We start from the raw sequence: 17,216 nt of genomic DNA on the forward strand, positions 1-17,216 counted from the left end.
TAAATATCCATGGTGGCACTCACATCACCGGATAAGTACCACTGTAATCTGGAGTATGTTTTTGTACACTCCTCAATAAGGCTCAATTGGGGAAGATCAAGGCATATCTAAGGAGCTACATTACTTCAATCGGAGGGAATCTTCATTGTCTCCGTTCTTATACCGCAATAGTACAGGCGGCAGAAAGGGAGAAGGGAGGGGGGGGCCAAGGTTCCAGTCACCTGCCAGACTGCAGGCTGCAGTGAGAGAGCGCCATAAGGCTGACGCGGCCTCGACGGATGGTACATCATTAGCAAAGTGTCCTCCTGTGTGGTATGTGGTAGGTTGTATAGTACTGCATGGAGTAGTATGTATGCATGTAGTAATTGATCAGTTTTGCAGTATGTCTGCGTCGGGGCGCCCGTCAATGGGCACCACCATGTAACGCAATCTACAACAGAGGAGTCATGTCTGCTCATAGCCGGCTTCTATGATCGGGTCTCAAGGAGAAGTAATCACGTAGGTATGCTGCATCGTGAGCATCTTTGTCTTCCTGTAGCCGTTCAAGCCTGAATCTTCAGCCGGCAGTAGTAAAATACTAAGCCTAGCCAGGCTCGGTCAGCAAATCTCAGTTTGGGAGAGAACATGGGAGATGTAAGAGGGGTAAAAGAGAAGGAAAAGAGATCGCTAATGCGGGGAGAACTTGCACAGGTTGAACCAGATTCCTGGGAACCCCAAGAATGAAAAGTCCAAAACAAACGGCGAGGAATTGCACGTGTTTGTCTAGGACTAGGACTCACTAGCTGTAACCGAAGGCTGACCATCCGCTGATCTAGGCTGACCTCCCTTCGGGCACTAGAGCGAGACTGGTAAACTGTCACGGATCAACAGGCTCAACCAATGCTTGGACCGGTGGCCTGGAACGAGAGGGCGCATGTCCAATCGACTGGCGCAGGCCCTTGGGTCGTGGTGTTGGGGTGGCTATTTGACAGAAACAACCCTGGGCAAAAAGGGCGAAAAGAGCAAAGAGAAAGATGCGCTACTGTGCCATCATCTGTAGCCGACCGCCTCTGCCAGGGCGGCGTACGCCTCCCCCTCGTCTCCCCCCCACCAACAGCATCTGCCCTGGGCCCTTGTTCCACATGTGAGTGTTGCTTCTCCCCCGCATTACTCCGTAACGAGCTCCCATCTCGATATTGGCCCGTTCCCCCCCAGCCACAAACGGGAAGAGGAAGAGGGCAAGGAGGGAGGAGAAAAAGGGGGGGTTGCCGCCGAAGCTTCCTCGCAGGAGGACGGAGGGGTTTACCTGGGGCGGATTGGGCAGGAACCCATTTAGTGAGACACCGAACCGGATGGCGCGTGAAAACATGGTCGCGCCTGCGTTACGATGTATAAAAGGCAGTAGCCGTCGTTCTTGCCCTCCCTCCAGTCTCGCGGGGTCTAAATTTTGCAACTGTTACTGGGGCCATTCCTGCCCGTCCACTAGTTTTCATCCCGTCATTTTTTTTCTCTCTCCTACTACTCATTGTCAGTGGAGCCGGACTGGGTCGAGCCACTCCGCAGCCTGTGGCTGTCTATCAATCTATTTTTCTATCCGTCCGCCTGTCTATCTGCCCGAGGCCTGTGTGGTCTGTGTGTAAGAAAGAGAAAGAGAGAAAGAAAGAGAGAGAGAGAGAGAAGAGAGGGAGAGAGAAAGAGAAAGAGAGTGTGTGTGGCCGCACAAGAAGCGAGCGAGCGATATCGGTTGTCTGCCTTCCCCTGTAACGTTTCAAATCGAAGCAGATTGCGACAGCCCGCGAGTCGAACACCGCAAAGGGGACATCTGCAGGACTGGACCCAACAAGAAGGTCATCACCCGCCCGTCATCTCGATAGCATGCAGGCCGCGCGACTCGCAGGGCCCCCACACAGAAGATCGCATCCGGGGAAGCAACCCGCATGTCGAGCATTTGAGCATTGAGCATCCAAACAAGGACAGGGTGTTCGGGACATTCTATTCACGACACCACGGCCCGTGGATGAAGGGGGCTGCCTCAATCCCACACGACTCTACCCCCTGGCTCCTGCGCGCGAAATCGTCTTGTTTCTCCGTCTCATCGAAAAAAAGCCTTCCGCAGGGCTCGAGCGGCACTTTTAGGTAAGCAGCATCTGCAAATTCGATCTTACTGAGTTCTATCACGTGCAAGCAGTCCGAGTACGCATTCTCGCCTTCTTTCTTAAGACAAGCAGGCGGTACGGTCAAAGGGTGGCGCATCAGAGGTAGTCACTCGGTCGAGGTGCACCTGATGGGCGATCCTATGTACTACTTACTGCCTTGTGGAAGAATGCCTGCTCTGTGCTGGCTAAACGACGTGTTCGAAAACCGAAGGTGGACATTTCCCCAATCTTAAAAGGAGTTTTAGCCAGGCGACTGTGTCCACACGCCAGCACTTTTACAAGTGGGTGTACTGTGTGTGTCTGTGTCTGTGTGTGCCGTCTGTGTAGGATTGACACCTTTGACACCTCTGCACCTCTGATTACTGTACTAGGACATATCCGCACCCTCCCGTCCTACCGTCATATTATGTCTCATCTACTACTACTATTCCTCCTATCTGTCCCTCGTCCTTTCTGCTTGTCTTTTCTTCTCTTCTCTTCTGTTCTATTCTATTCTCTCTCCTGCACACAGCACAGATCCACCTCTAGAGCCGAAGTGGTCGCTATCCCCTTAGTACTGACGCCTCCTAATAGTACATGACTCAGGCAGTATAGGTCGTAAGGTGCTAGGTTGCCTACTGTGTCGTCTATCCATCCTAGACGGCCCCCACGGAGATGGTCCCAAGGCGGGCGCTTGAGGGGACCCATATGGGCACCGAGATCACTATTGGCCCATCAATTGTTGGCTCGCTTAAGTCACGTCAGACCCAGCGGTGGGTGGAGAGACAGAGAGAGAGAGAAGGAGAACAAAGAAGACAAAATAAAAAGACGATAACAGGAGAAGGGGGTTAAGAATGGAATACGCGTGGGGCTTTGCAGCAAGTCGGCGGCCATTTCCGGGCGAGATCGCAGCCAGTTCGAGATCCAGAGCGACCCCCTCACAGGCCCTCTTCCTCCCAAAAAAGAACAAGAACAAGAACCAGCAGCCCCAATTGAGGGCATCGAACGAGGAGGGCGAAATGGACCCTTCAGAACACGAATACTGCACATGTAACAAGGGCGAACACGAGGGAGAGAAGGCAGATAACGTGCCACGAAGCGCCGACGCAGCCTCAGCATCGCCTCCAAAGGAAGGAGAAGGAAGAGGGGAGGAAGGAGAGGGACAAGGAAGTGACCAGGTAGTCAGCACCTATCCTGCCCCGCCCGACGGGGTGTCTCGTGTCAGACCCCCCTTGCCAAAGGTCCCTGGACCTGGACCTGACCCTGAACCTGCAAGTCCTGCTGCCTTGGTCGGCGGCCCTGCATCCGCTTCCGCTGCCGCCTCCTGTCTGCCATCTTCTGGATCTCCATCAAACTCCACCCCGGTGTGCGCCTCCTGCAACAAACCACCTGCAGACACCGGCAGCCTCCTTTCCGCCTCTACTACTACTACTACTACTAACACGACTACTGCTGCGGTCTCTTCTTCCTCCTCCTCCTTCTTCCACCATCCACAGAACCAGGCCCAAGCCGGCGATGAGCAGCGACGGAGCCAGAGGCTTGAGAACCACCACCAACATCACCCACGCCGCCAGTCTCACCCAGATCCTGCCAGGGACCCCCGCCAGCTCCTCATCCCACATCCTTATCCGCACTCTGGTGCCCCTCTGACCCCTGTGTACTCTGTCAGGGAGTATCGAGCAATCCGTAGGGCTCAGCGCAGCAACAGGCTCAGCGCGCCGACGGCTTTGCCTACACTAACACCGACGCTGACATCGACATCGACATCGACGACCACGACCGCATTCCCCTCCGCTTCTGGATCCTTGGATCGCGAGCGCCTTCGCAGCCCGAGACAACAGCACAATGCGATGGCCGGCGACAGCACCTTACGCTCCCAAAGCGTGAGCGCCACCACCACCTCGCTGAGCAACCGCACCGTCAACGACCTCGCCTCCGCCTCGAGGGATGACGATGACGCCTCCACCAGGTCCCGCCAGGGCTCGCCCAGGAAGCCGTTTGTCACCAAGAGCAACGGTCGCACCTACCTCTCCGACGAGACCCTACCATATCCCCTCCCCGTGGACCTCCATGAACTTCATCGCCAGTCCCTGCGCACCCTCCTCCTCTTCCAGCTTTTTGGCGGGCCCGTCTGCTCTCCAGCTCTTGTCAAACACCCGCCCACACGCGTGCTCGACCTGGCCTGCGGGTATGGTTTCTGGAGCATGATGTGCCACTCGTACTTCTCCCGCAAGGGCTATTCCAATATCTCGTTTACCGGTCTCGACATCGCACCCCTTGGCGGGATAGCTGGCGTACCTGGTCCCGGCAGCGCGGTTCCTCCGACAATGCTTAAGGACAGGGGCTCTGCATCCTCAGCAACTGGCAACTGGGCAGAACAGCCGCCAGATAAAAAGATGAAGTGGGAATTTGTCCAGCACGACATGCGCATCCTGCCACTACCGTTTCCCGACGATGAGTTCGACCTCGTCATGTGTAAGGAGCTGTCTCTGGTCAACAAACTGACCCAGTTCCAAGATCTCATGGATGAGTTCCAGCGCATTCTCAAGCCGGGTGGCGTCCTCGAGGCCTGGGACTGCGACCACCCCATTCGTATGCTCAGACCACACGTGCCAGACACGCCCACGACGACTACGGGGCCCAAGGCCTTTGAACACGAGCCGGGTTCCTCGACGAACAACAATGGCAGCGACTCATCCAACGGCGGCGGCAGCAAAAAGAACGAACAAGAGAACCAGGTCACCGAGCTCGGCGCCTACTTCCTGGGCAACAACACACCGCTCTCAGGACCACAGAACAACTACCTGATCGAGTACAACAGCTGGATCAACAAGTATCTCGAGTCGCAACAGCTGCTCAGCTGGCCGTGCGCCAACATCGGCTCGTACTTCCTCCAGGAACCTCTGCTCACCGGGTTCGGCTTCAAGCGTCTGGCCATCCCGCTCACAGAGGTGCGGTGGGAGCGGGAGGGCGTGGGCGGTGTTGTTACCAAGGACGGCAAGAGCTACGTCGACACGGGCAAGGCTGTAGGGCGGGCCACAAGCAAGGCCCACAGCGGTGACAACTGTGACGGGGACAAGAAGGGCAGGATCCTAGGCTCGGCACAGCTGGCACTCAGACAGACCGCGCTGCAGACGGTGCTGGGCTTCATCGAGGGCATGGAGCCGTCGCTACGGAAGGTGAGCGGCAAGAAGCAGGACGAGTGGGACACCTGGATGGGCAAGCTTATGAAAGAGCTCGTCGAGAACGACGGGGCGAACTGGGGCGAGTGTCTTGAAGTGGGGGCGTGGTGGGCTATGAAGATGAAGGACCCTCCGGCATGAAAGTTGCATCACATGCCGCCTTGTGATGCTAACGTTGGTGTGGTGCGGGCGGGTCTATCAACCATCTCTCTGGATTTCCCCATCTATCGCCTATCGAGCCCCGTCCAGCGGTTTTCATCCCAAGCGCACGTGTACGCCTTGCAGACTTCACTTTTGTTTCCTCCCCCCCCCCCCCCCCATCACGACCATAAATGTCCGCCGTGACATTTCATACCCCATCATAGCGCTTCCTCAGCGTGCGATACCTTTTCAGGTAATACCTGTATATATTGAGCACACATCTGTCAGCTACGTTGAACTCATCGCCGCATTTCATTGCAGCCATGCGCGCATGTTGGATTCGTTTATTATTAGAGAAGGACCGGTTCAGACTTGGGTGGTCAAGGGCATTTTGGAATTGTTCTTTTGCATGAGTTTCTTTTTTTTTTTCTTCTTTTTTCTTCTCCGACCGTCCCAGGCATTGGACAATTCATTTGGTACTACTCGTAAAACGTGGCGTCGGCTCTCGCTGTCCACAAATACCCCATCATCACGAAAGGGGAGAACGGTACACTTGCTCATGTGTGTATGGAGAGCTTTCTCCTGAAGGTGCACTCGAAACAATGACCCTGTACACATGCTTGCGGCACACACATCGTAGCCCGCCGTCGTCGGAAACCTGCAGCATGCAATATGCACGAGCCAGCATAGTAATGCAGATCCTGTCTCTGCCGTGGTCTCTGTGTCACAGCGGGAAGGATCTCGGGGCGGGACCGAGCGACGAACGTGCTTTTTTGGTTTTGTCTCGGGCCCTCCAGGGGGAGAGATAAAGGGGGGAGACCCCCCGGGGGAGGGGGGGGCAGGCCGAAGCAACGCGACCTGATCCACACCTCAGGAATTCCGCATTCCTGTTTGTGTATACATTTGTGCTTTTTTTTTTTTGCTTCTTCAATCGGTCGGGATGGGTCGTAGTGCTTGTTGCCGCGCAGATGAATGTGACCGTGTGATCGTGGAGGGAGAGATGGAAGGAAAGGGGAGAGGAGAGATATATAAACAGCCTAAGTGAGGGTCGCAACTCACAGCGCCTCGATTTCTGCCGGATTTCGCTGTCAGTTTCGACATGTCCAGCATACTTGAAACAAGCCATCGGATCCCTGGTGTTGTGTGTAAGGGGAGAGAAAAGGGGGGAAGGGGTGGGGGGGATGTGGATAGACTGACCCTTTTGCACGAACCTAGCCCTTTCAATCCCTTTCTTGATAGCCTCCTCATCGCGGAGTCCAGCATTGGCCATGAAGGCCTTGTGTAACCGTGGACGGAAGTAGTCGAAACCCTGGGGGTATTCTCTGCCAAGGTTGAGGAGCTCTGCAAAGGGGGTTGGTTCCATGGCATCAGTCTCTATTCTGCTCCTTGACCTTTTCTTATTATTCCTTTCCTCCTCTCTCGCGCGTATCGCGGTTTGGTGGTGTCTCGATGCGACTCCTCAGAAGTGCTCTGGGCCATGTCGAGGGAACCAGAACTGTTTGCTCTGCGGGGGTCTCTATACCTTTGTAGACTGCGATGACCTCGTGCCTGAGCTCTGGGTTGATTGGAGGAGGCATTGTGCTTGTCACGGGTGCACTGCGACAGGCATTGTTCATTGGGAGATGTCAGGAGAGAGAGCAGGTAGATAGAAGGTCAATGGACAATCGTACAGACGATGGTTTGGGCTATGACGCCACAGCTCTTCTTATCTTATCGGCCATAATTCCCAGGGTCTCTGGGGAACCTTCTGAGAGCCGAGCTCGCATTTCCTATTTCGCCATCTACTACTTACTGAGTACTTCACTTCCCAAGGGACGGTCTCAAACAGCGACGGTCAACTTGTATATATGCTACTCGTTCAAGCCTGAGGATTTCCTTTTACGTCTTATTTAATTGGCAGCTTCTGTTTTTAATTCATTAAATATTGCCATACCAGCAGGCCTCCCTCACTATATCCTCGTCCACGATGCCCCCTCGAGCGGCCCTCCCGCCCCTCCTCCTCCCCCTCCCGACCCGGGGCCGGATCACGACACCTGCCTCCTCCGCCACCCGCGCCCTCGTCTCCACCCTCAAGAACACTCCCAGCTCGACGATACCAGACCCTCCACCGCCACCACCGTCGAGATGGCTGTCTGACCTCCGCGCACGCATAGGGAAATGCATCATATTCGGCTGCTCGCCGGCGCAGGTCGCCGATGCCGGCAAGGTTCTGGGCGCGCTGGCGGCGGAGTGGAGGGCGCTGGTGGCGGGGAGCGAGGGGTTTCTGACGGGTGGGAGAAGGGGCTTGGAGGGGCAGCAGGTTGTTTGGGGAGAGCAGGACAGCTTTGTACGTTGCACAAAGAGAAGAAACCAAAAAAAAAAAAAAAAAAAAGCGAGGCAAAGAGAACATCGATGGATGACCTGTAAGAACGAGCAAGATGCTGACAGTTGTGTGCGCGCCGTTCCAGCAACACGTCAACAACGTAACCTACATCCGCTACGCCGAGTCCTCCCGCGTCAATTGGGCGACTAACTTCGCCGTCCGCGTCGACCCGGCCCACCGGCGCCAGTGGGCGGGCCTGATGACCCCTGACGGCATCGGCCTCATCATGAAGAGCATCAAGGCCGACTTCAAGTTTCCCCTCACCTATCCAGACCGCATCTCCGTCTACCACAAGCTGCGCCACCCGCCTTTGTCGTCATCGTCGTCCCTGGTGCTGGACGCCGTGGTGCTCTCGCACAAGCACAGGCGGGTCGCGGCGCGCATCGAGGAGGACGTCGTCATCTACGACTACGAGGCTGCAGGCAAGACGGCGATGCCGACGTTCATGCGGGATGTGCTGGAGGAGACGTTTGCCAGTCAGGAGGCGGAGCGGGCGAGGGTGACGAGGCGGATCTGGGAGCTGATCGGCGCCGTGGAGAGGCTCGAGAAGGCGACGTGGGACAGACCAGATGCGAAGGAGGATCTGGGCGCAGCCGGGGGAGCGAAATGAAGTCTGGAGACGAGACATTATAGGCTGCCGTGCCCCGAGCACCAATCATCAGCGCCGGCAAGAAACGCCTGGACCTGCTTCATGTCCTCACGACCATTCCTAAAATCATCTGTTTGCTCGACCCTGTCCCTGGTGCCAGACAGACTCCCACACTCCGTCGCTGCTCCAGTCAAGACTGTTTGAGACTTGGGAGACCGCAACGACATTCTCATCTCTCACCAATTCACAACTATTCGATTCATGGTCCTTATACGTGTGGAACTACAACGTCAGTTCGGCGAATGGTCAGGCTCGTGCTCGTCTGTTGCTGCTTCAGCTCACAGTGGACAGCATACGGCTCTTGCCTCTGCCTCTGCCTTGACCGACTGAAATCAAAGTGATAGGGGAAATGAATGCAAGGACGAAATCGACACGGAGAGCCTCTATGCGGATACTGAGTCTTTTGCGCCATCGTTCTCGTTTCGAATTCTTTTGCCGTTTTGGCTCCTACCCAAGCAGCAAGTGCGTACACAATAGCGAGCGTGCAAAGAAACAGGCAGGCGCAGCTACTGTAGGACCGTGGCTACTGTAAGCGCTAAACAGAGGCAAAGGCCGGGCCGATACTGTACGGGGGCAACTGAGGAGGGCCGTACCTGTCGTGAGCCTCGCTCCGAAGTTGGACCCAACGTAGTGTTGGGTGCTCAGACGACGTCGTTCTCGTTTCGTTGCTACGTCATCGCGACCATGGCAACCGTTGCGATAATGATGAAAATAGCTGTCTCTGGCTCGCGGATCATGGACCTTGACGAAGTTATGTAGAACCTGCTATGTAGAGCCTGCTGATGTCGTCTATAGAAGGAATATGATCAGAACTCACTCATCCCTCCACCACGAGCACGGTCTCGCGCAAACGCTTTCTGTTGCTCCTTCGCACCCCCTCATAGCCTTTTCATCTCGAGTGTCTATGCCAGTGGACCCATCGATGCCCAATTTGAGTCCCCAATGTTCGTCAAGTTTTTCAGCTTCTTGCCTCCTCCCACCCCCTTACATCTCGGAAGCCCCCGCCCGCCTTCCATACACTGGTTCTCGAGCCGGGCCGTTATGCCAGCGAATTTGTTGTAATCATCGCGAGTCCTAGCGGGCATAGACTTTCAAGACATGGCCAAATCAGAGCATATAAGAGGACGCATCATCCTAGAATTGTCATGGTTGACATTTGACCAAGAATTGTCAAGAAGGCTTGCAGGTCCTCCGTCATACTCTCCAACTGTCAGACAAGTCAACTACACCAAGCTACTACGACTTTGTTCTTGTAGAACTTGACGTGGAGGATATCATTGGCTGGCCAAGACCCAGCTCGAAAAGCCAAATATGTAACTTGGCCTGGCAATGCTGATTACCAAAGATAATACCGCTACTACGCTACTACGCAGACTTTGTGTAACAATCTGATATCGATATATACGTTTATCACTGGTTATCAAGATGTTATGACAAAAGCTTATCGATGTGCTCAAAAATAAACTTTTACCTGACAGCATCTAACAAAATCCACTAAATATCTATACTCAATGTTGCTGGATGCTATGGTACTTTCCCATCAGGTTTTTTCTTAATTTCGGCTTAATCCAGGTGAGTTTCTGGCCATGCTGGAGGTTTACATAATCGGCTTCACGACAGTGGTAATATCACATTGCAGGCTTTGGTACTTTTGGCAGCGCAGAGTCGTTACCAAGTTGGCGAAGACAACATACCCCTCAAAAATGACAAAACATTGCGTTTCTTGCAAGTTGTTGCAAAGACTCTAATTCCTTTCGGCTTGCCCGGGCAGTAAGAGATCTTGGAATGTTCTAGAACTCATAAGGCTGAAGAGAAAAGGGGCAAAATGGTACAGAAATACTCGCAAACATCAGTTGAGGCTCTGGTGTTCTGAAGGATAGGAGGAGATGCACGCTGAAAGTGCAGCTGAGAAGCTACTCAAGGTGAGATAATGCGAGGATCTGTGAGGATTCGGAGAGTCTGACTTACTAAGTTCTGAATAATTATGTCAAACTTTTCTGTGCTAGCTCTAGATGCATCAGCCAGTGCATCCAGACTCTCGTCCCAGGCCTGAAAGATGTAATTGGGTTAACCCGATCCATCGAAGTTTTGAAACGGGCTCTTTGTCTATGGAGGAGTGAATGGTAGAGAAATAGCAAATTCTGTTTCATTAGGCTTATTAATTAAGCTGTAAAAGTTCCAAAAGCCACAGAGGATTTCTTTTCCTACCGAAAGGCTCATTATTGGGTTAATTTGAGAAGCATGAATTCTGTTGCCTATTGCCTTGCGGCTAATATCTATGTCTAAGTCTAATTCTATGTCTATATCGGTCCGTGAATGCTGATGGCACCCCTCCTCCCGAGCTGACATCCGTCAGACCTCTGCTCACCCTCTCGGGCCATCTTGCATCCGACCCCCTGAGCAGACACCAAAGAAAAGTAAAGGAGGAGAAGAATGAGGAGATAGAGGGAAAGAAGGAAAAAAAAAAAAAAAAGGAAAAAAAGTGCAGGTATCCTCTGCCAAAAATCATGTTAGGCACCAGAGTGGTGGTAACCGCCGTCGGGGTCCCATTCAGGAGCCCAGGTATCCTGTCCCCACCCATAACTGGTGCCGCCCGTGTCGTACTCGGTCCCTGCCGGGTTCATATGACCAGCAGCATAGGCGGAGCCCGAGGCAGAGGCAGACTGACTGGCAGCATCTCCGTAGTACTGCTCCTGCATCTTTTCGGCCTCGAGCATGTCCATCTCGGCCTTGAGCTCCTGGTAGGCGGACGTCAGGGTCTGGTTGAGCAGCTCGGCCTGCTGCACCTGCTGCTCGAGCTCCCGCAGCCTCTGCTCGCGGCGCTCGCGGTATGCCCTCTGGGTGTTTCGGTTCTTGGCCCTTCGCCTCTGGTGCTCTCAAGGTTAGAATTACTGCAGTAGAATCCTGAAATGTCCCACTGGAGGAGGGGAGAGGAGAGCGTGAAGACTCACTGAGTTTTGCTCTTCCTCTCGGCTCGAATCACCCTTCTTCTTTTTGGGCTCTTTTAATTTCTTGGACATTGAGTCCGAAGTAGAGTTCTTGAACGGATCGCTGCCGCGTCCAGAACTACCCCCGTACTTGCTCGATCCGGGCATGGTGGGAGGTGCAATAATAATAATAATAATGATACAGATGTATGCTGTCGACTTGACTCTGATAAGTCGGGTTGTGTCTTGTTTAAAACAACGCAGGCAGGCATGTTTATGCTCGACCACCTTGTCTTTATAAAATAATCTTTGGAACGTCGACGTTGAATGCTTATATACGAAAATATCGACATCGAGCCATCCCTCTCATATGACGGACGCTACAAGAAGACGGAATCCAAATGTTCGCCGAGCTCTTGACATAATTATCCAGATGGCTCCGGCGAAGACCGACGACTGACTCTCCTTGTACAGCCTCAAACCTTATTGACAAAACACTAACACTATTCTCTCTCTCTTGTCTCTCTGTTTCGCAAAAGGTGTCGGGGGGATTTGGGCTATGGAGCCATGATGACAACCGCAGGGCGGGCATCAACCCAAAAAGGACTGCAAAGCCCCGTCATACTTACTACTCATCAGGAAGAGGGGGGGGGGGGTGGAGGAGAAGGAGACCTTGTAGAGGATGATTTCTCATCTTTCGGTCTGGGCTTTTCTTTCTTCCTTCTCCTGCTCTATGGAATGCGGTTCTCGACGCGGAACAACGGAAGGGAAGAGGGGGGGGGGGGAAGGGGAGTAGTTAGAGCCTGCGCCTCACATGTCATTATACCCTGTGGGCTTGAATGCCCTCTCTTGCTTAAGAGTTTTTGTGGGGAGGGTTGACTTAGGTATGAGAAGATGATGACCCATCACCCTACAAAGAGACCGTTTGAATTCTGCCTGGTGATTCAGCTGAACGGCGTATTGGTCTGGGGAAGACCCTAGAACGTTATGCTGCTGATGGAATAAATTTCCATGTTTGGCGGTAGCTGGATCGAAATACTGGGGAATAACGGAGAATTTTCGGGGCCTCTTACCAATATTAACACCCCTGGCCGCAGTATGGCGGCTTTTGGGCGTTTTTTTCTTTTCTTCTTCCAAAAACTTCAATCTTCCCCTTTCCTTGGGGGCTAACAATCACCCTGTGCCTTACTAATGCAGCCGAAGCTGCATGTCAACGCCTTGTGAATTCTCCCAATGCCATGATTCCTTGGCAGAATGCATATGTAATCAATTAAAAATTGACAGAGTCGGGAATTGGAAATGATATTCAGCCCTGGTGGTGCCACACTTACTCTTTTAAGGATTTTTCTTGGAAAATAATTATGGCGTATCGAGTTTCCTTAGTGCTCGCTGAATATTTTAGTTCTGACGTGCGGAAGGGAAGGGAAAGAAGAAGAACAAGACTAAAAAGAAGAAAAAGAATAAAAACTGAAGGGACACAGCTCACATGGCTCTCACAAGGTTTCCAATCCTTTGTAAGACCTGACCGATCATCTCTATGGGATCTAGAAGATCGTTATTGGTCTGAGCCGGCCCGTCGTGGTGGCACTGCGTCTGACATTCAGGTCTGTGTGACCAGGCGGGCCCATACGCGGGCTTAACACGGAAGTAAAGATCATTCTCTCATACTAATAATGTGGGGCTCTAGGGAAAATATAATCATTTTTGTTTCCTTTTTGGTGTTTCGCGCCTTTCCTCTCTCTCTCTCTCTCTCTCTCTCTCTCTCTCTCTTTCTTCGTCGTCGGCACGGGAGGATTAGAAGGAAGCAGGGCGAAGTTGACAAGTTGAGAGAAAGCCATCGTGTCTGTCTGCCTTGATCATTATCTATGTGCATTGCCCTTTATTTTCTTTCCTTTTTTTGTGACCCGGTCGGTCCGAATGGGAATGTCATGTGGGTCGAAAGCGTGTTTGATATAGTACTAAAAACAAAGTCTGGCCTCTCGTCGACAACATCCCCCCTCCCCCTCCTTTTCGGATTTCTTGGATGATTCCATCAGGGGCTCAACTTTGTCGTCATGGGGGTATAGAAGTGATTACTGTAACTTGTGTTGTCGGACGAGAATGCACCTTGTGGGGGCCCTCCATGTCAGAGTAAATTCCCGTCCCCACGGCACTGGGCCTGCAGCCGCAGCCGCAGCTGCAGTTTCGTTCCACACGCGAGGCTTCTCACCAGCCTCATCTCAAGGCAGCAACTTAGATGTGGTCTAAAATAACAACAATTCCAGACTATAGTCGTAAGCCAGATCCTTGGCGGCACACACTACGTACTTGTCATGCACTTGGAGAAACTAGTCCCGTTGAGATGGATTTCCTCCAGATGTGTTTGGGGCCGTGTTCTTATTCGATCGATCATTGGGCTTTTGTTTTATTCTTTTTCTTTTTCTTGATGCCCTGATCAGGAGTAAGCCTGATGATGACGACAAAGAGGACGAGCATGGTTGTTTTGAATCATTTCTCAATTCCCCCCCCCCCCCCTCCCCCTCCATCATAATAGTTTACACACACATACACACATGAAAGTATACAATTCTTCCTCAAGTCACAGACCATCATATCGTCATGCTCATGCACCACCTCGTTCAAAGTCAAGCCAGCCAAAGTCCGGCTCCCCTGCAAGAAGGGTGTTCATCTCAGCCTCAAACAGCTCATTGGAGAAGGCCGCCTCGGCGTCTGCGTGGGATGGTCCCCCTTCATGTGCCTTCCAGAATGGCCCGGCCCCTCCAGCCATTCCTTGTTGTTGTTGTTGTTGTTGTTGTTGTTGTTGTTGCTGCTGCTGCTGTTGCTGTTGATGTGCTGCCTTGTTATTTTGCGCAGAAGAAGACACTGCAGTGAGCCTTGGGTCGATGACAGCGTCATCCACCACATCCGACAAGTGTATGCCATCGGACAGGTCCATGTACGCCGACACGGACGCCCTGGCCAGAATAGACGAGGCTGAGGACGAATCGCCAGGGGTGAGCGGGCCGTCGCCCGAGCTGCTGGCGCTGTCGCTCCCTCCAGACCCTGCTGCTGTTCCTGCGCCTGCTCCTGCTCCCCCAGCAGCGGCGGCGGCGGCGGCGGCGGCGGCAACTGCAGCAAGAGGCCCGGCGTATTGCTGCAGGCCCTGGTTCCACCTCGTGCTGGTGGGCCAGGCCTTGTGCAGGTCGCCCAGGACCTGCAGACACCGCAGCGACATCTCCTCAGCCCTGCCCGCGACGCGTGGGCACAGCTGCGGGTACCTCGTCAGGTAGGCGGCGAGCGAGCCACAGATGTACACACAAAAGACGAGGATGGCGGGGAACCCCTCGCTGCCGCTGCTGCTGCCGCTGCCGCCGCCATCGCGAGACACGGCGCGCACGGCCGAGAAGGCCTCGATCTGCTCGTACAGCTCGAGCACGTTGGAGAAGAGCTCGGCCGACATGGTGGCCCAGAAGCCGTCGGGGGCGGTCTTGGTCCTGGGCGAGACGGTGCCGTGCGGGTTGTTGACGCTGAACAGGATCTCGTCCAGGTAGATGCGCCGCTCCACGATGGCGCTGACGCGCAGCACCATGGACATGCTCAGGTAGGCCAGGTGCATCTGCTCCTCGCGCCAGCCGCGCAGGTTCCAGAGGGACCACCTGTGCCGCGGCGGGAGGGAGGCCTCGAAGGCCTGCAGCTGCTGGGTGAGGACCTGGTACTCGCTCTCTGGCTCCCAGGGGCACGCGCCGCCGGATTTTAGGTCGGAGCGGCATGCGCGCCTTGCTACGTGGCCCCAGAGGTTGTGCGCCTGAATCAGGCTTGCAAAGAGGCATTGGTAGTTGTTGTTGTTATTTTGCTGCTCCTGTTGCGCTTCTTCTTCTTCTTCTTCTTCTTCTTCTTGTTGTTGTTCATCTCCTATGTCCATTGCCGTTCCCTCATCCTCCCTTCGCCTCTGTTTCTCTCGTTGTTGTTCCTCTTCCTTGCGAAACGGAGGCGTGCCGGGAAGGGCGGACCTTGCAGCAGGGTGCACCCCAAAGGCAAAAGCATGCTCGTCGCAGGGGAGCCGGGCGGTGATATCCTCTGGCGGGAAAGGCATGGGCGAGCTGTAGCCGGCCTGCAGGTTCTCCTGGCTGTGGATCATCCAGAAGGTTCTCCTGGCGGACTCGGCGCGGATGACCTGTTCGGCTGGGGCCCCTGGGGGCAGGGCGTAGGTCTCCTCGCGGTGCAGCTTGAGAATCGAGGCCATGCGCACGGCGACGCCCATGTCCATGGAGCTGCGGTCCCTCTCGCCGTCGCCCCACTCCGAGATGGCCAGCAGGAAGAAGGCCTGCGTGCGGTCCAGGGTCGGCCTGTACATGTGCGAAGGAGCCATCGCCCTGGCCATGTGCAAGAAGTTCTCGGTGGCAAGGGTGGAGCCTCCATAGCGGCGGACCAGGCACGGGGTGAAGCGGGCCGAGATGCTGAGGATGCAGCTGAGGAGGAAGGGGCTGACGGTGTTGAGGTTGCGAGACACGGACTCGAGGAAGATGGACTTGGGGAGGAAGCCCAGTTGGAAGTAGGACGAGACGAATACCCGGCACCCAGCCACAATTTCCTGGTGTGGTGGGAAGGAGGAGGAGGAGGAGGAGGAGGAGGAGGATGCGGAGGGAAATGCATCCGGCATCACCGACGGCGCTTGTTGATGTTGGTGGTGGTGTTGTTGTTGTCGGTGGTGGCTGAGACTGACGTGAGCCGGGAGGCTGTTGTTGTAGAGGTGGTGGTGTGTAGTATTACTCAGAAGAGACGATGATGGGTGGTGAAGGTGGTGAGGATGGTAGCTATTGCTGTTGCTGCTGCTGCTGCTGCTGCTGCTGCTGCTCCTGCTGTTGTTTGTGCCTGTCGTGCTACTGCTATTGCTGTGACGATTGTTTGATCCGGATGACCCAGTCATCGATGCTGCTGAAAGAAGTTTCGTCCTCCCAGGATCAAGAGGAGAATCAAGAGGAAGGGAGGATCCGGTCGGCAGTCCATGAACCTCAGCAGAGGAGGAAGGGCGCATATGGTGGTTTCCAACACCGTGCAGCCCAGGTGTGCCTCTAGACGAAGACGAAGACGATACACTTAGCCTGTGTGAGGCTGGTCGCCTGCGAAAGTCTCTGTCGACATCCTTCTCTCCCCTCGTTGGAAAGGTACACTCTGCAGCAGCCTTGGCCCCGGAAGAGCGACACGCCTCGCAGGGCGCCTGGCAGTCAGGTCCGTGTACACACTTGGTCCGCAGTCTCCTGCATCGTCGACAAGCCACGGTGCCCCGTCGTCGTGGAGGAGCAGTGGCTGCTGTTGGCGTTGCTACAGCGGCAGTAGATGATGGAGGACGAGGAGCAGCTTTGTGATCGCTGGGTGTTGTTGTCGTCGTGGTTGTTGGTGTGACGGGAGACTGGAGGGGGGAAGGGAGCGAGTTGGCCACGAGGATGCTCCCGGCCATCTCTGGGGACGAAACCCCTTCCTGAAGTTCTAATTTTGCCCTCATGGCTTCTTTTTCTTTTCCTATTTTGCTTTTCTCTCTTTTTTCCTTGATGACGATATATGAAAGTAAGAAAGAAAGTAAGGAAGTAGAAACAGCAGATGGTAGGAAGGAGAAAAGAACCAGTCAACGAATTACCACCCACTTTCTTCGAGATGAATAAATTATTACAGTTGAATAAAACAACTAGGTATAGTTGAGAAAACTAGAAAAGAAGAAACGGATTACATGTTCCCATTAAAGAGAAAGGACGCCCCCCAATTCTGCCCCCCGCGCGAAGGGTTCCCGCAAGTGAAGCCGAACCGGACCGGGAGCAATACTGCGGAGTGATAGAGTCGTCGATGGTGGAGACCGCAGGTAACAAG

At 54.2% G+C, this 17,216-nt stretch overlaps 6 protein-coding genes across 6 annotated transcripts; 3 read left to right on the forward strand and 3 right to left on the reverse strand.

The window, feature by feature from the left end:
* Window positions 1–4,132: 4,132 nt before the first annotated feature.
* Window positions 4,133–5,416, forward strand: M406DRAFT_16126 (uncharacterized protein; the record flags this gene model as incomplete). Its single annotated transcript, XM_040915404.1, has 4 exons — window positions 4,133–4,408; window positions 4,511–4,723; window positions 4,835–5,086; window positions 5,162–5,416. Coding segments are annotated over 4 exons (996 nt in total), but the record flags the coding sequence as incomplete, so codon positions are not given.
* Window positions 5,417–5,916: 500 nt separating this feature from the next.
* On the reverse strand, window positions 5,917–7,014 carry M406DRAFT_326685 (uncharacterized protein; the record flags this gene model as incomplete). Its single annotated transcript, XM_040920118.1, has 6 exons — window positions 5,917–5,945; window positions 6,071–6,095; window positions 6,307–6,324; window positions 6,497–6,570; window positions 6,635–6,778; window positions 6,960–7,014. 6 exons carry the CDS (start codon window positions 7,012–7,014, stop codon window positions 5,917–5,919), a joined length of 345 nt encoding a protein of 114 aa, XP_040782258.1.
* On the forward strand, window positions 6,974–8,409 carry M406DRAFT_336768 (uncharacterized protein; the record flags this gene model as incomplete). Its single annotated transcript, XM_040921181.1, has 3 exons — window positions 6,974–7,061; window positions 7,537–7,763; window positions 7,885–8,409. The coding sequence occupies 3 exons, from the start codon at window positions 6,974–6,976 to the stop codon at window positions 8,407–8,409; spliced, it is 840 nt and encodes a 279-aa protein (XP_040782259.1).
* Window positions 8,410–10,958: 2,549 nt separating this feature from the next.
* Window positions 10,959–11,543, reverse strand: M406DRAFT_67610 (transcriptional activator FOSB/c-Fos; the record flags this gene model as incomplete). The annotated part of the gene is made up of 2 exons (XM_040925074.1): window positions 10,959–11,315; window positions 11,400–11,543. 2 exons carry the CDS (start codon window positions 11,541–11,543, stop codon window positions 10,959–10,961), a joined length of 501 nt encoding a protein of 166 aa, XP_040782260.1.
* A 2,204-nt stretch (window positions 11,544–13,747) lies between these two features.
* M406DRAFT_349640 (uncharacterized protein) lies at window positions 13,748–16,014 on the reverse strand (the record flags this gene model as incomplete). The annotated part of the gene is made up of 1 exon (XM_040922484.1): window positions 13,748–16,014. One exon carries the CDS (start codon window positions 16,012–16,014, stop codon window positions 13,978–13,980), a length of 2,037 nt encoding a protein of 678 aa, XP_040782261.1. The 3' UTR covers window positions 13,748–13,977.
* On the forward strand, window positions 16,004–16,786 carry M406DRAFT_354804 (uncharacterized protein). The gene has a single exon (XM_040922994.1). The coding sequence runs from the start codon at window positions 16,137–16,139 to the stop codon at window positions 16,428–16,430; it is 294 nt and encodes a 97-aa protein (XP_040782262.1). The 5' UTR covers window positions 16,004–16,136; the 3' UTR covers window positions 16,431–16,786.
* Window positions 16,787–17,216: the final 430 nt, after the last annotated feature.

Source organism: Cryphonectria parasitica (assembly GCF_011745365.1).
Source record: "Cryphonectria parasitica EP155 unplaced genomic scaffold M406scaffold_1, whole genome shotgun sequence".
NCBI lineage: Eukaryota > Fungi > Ascomycota > Sordariomycetes > Diaporthales > Cryphonectriaceae > Cryphonectria > Cryphonectria parasitica.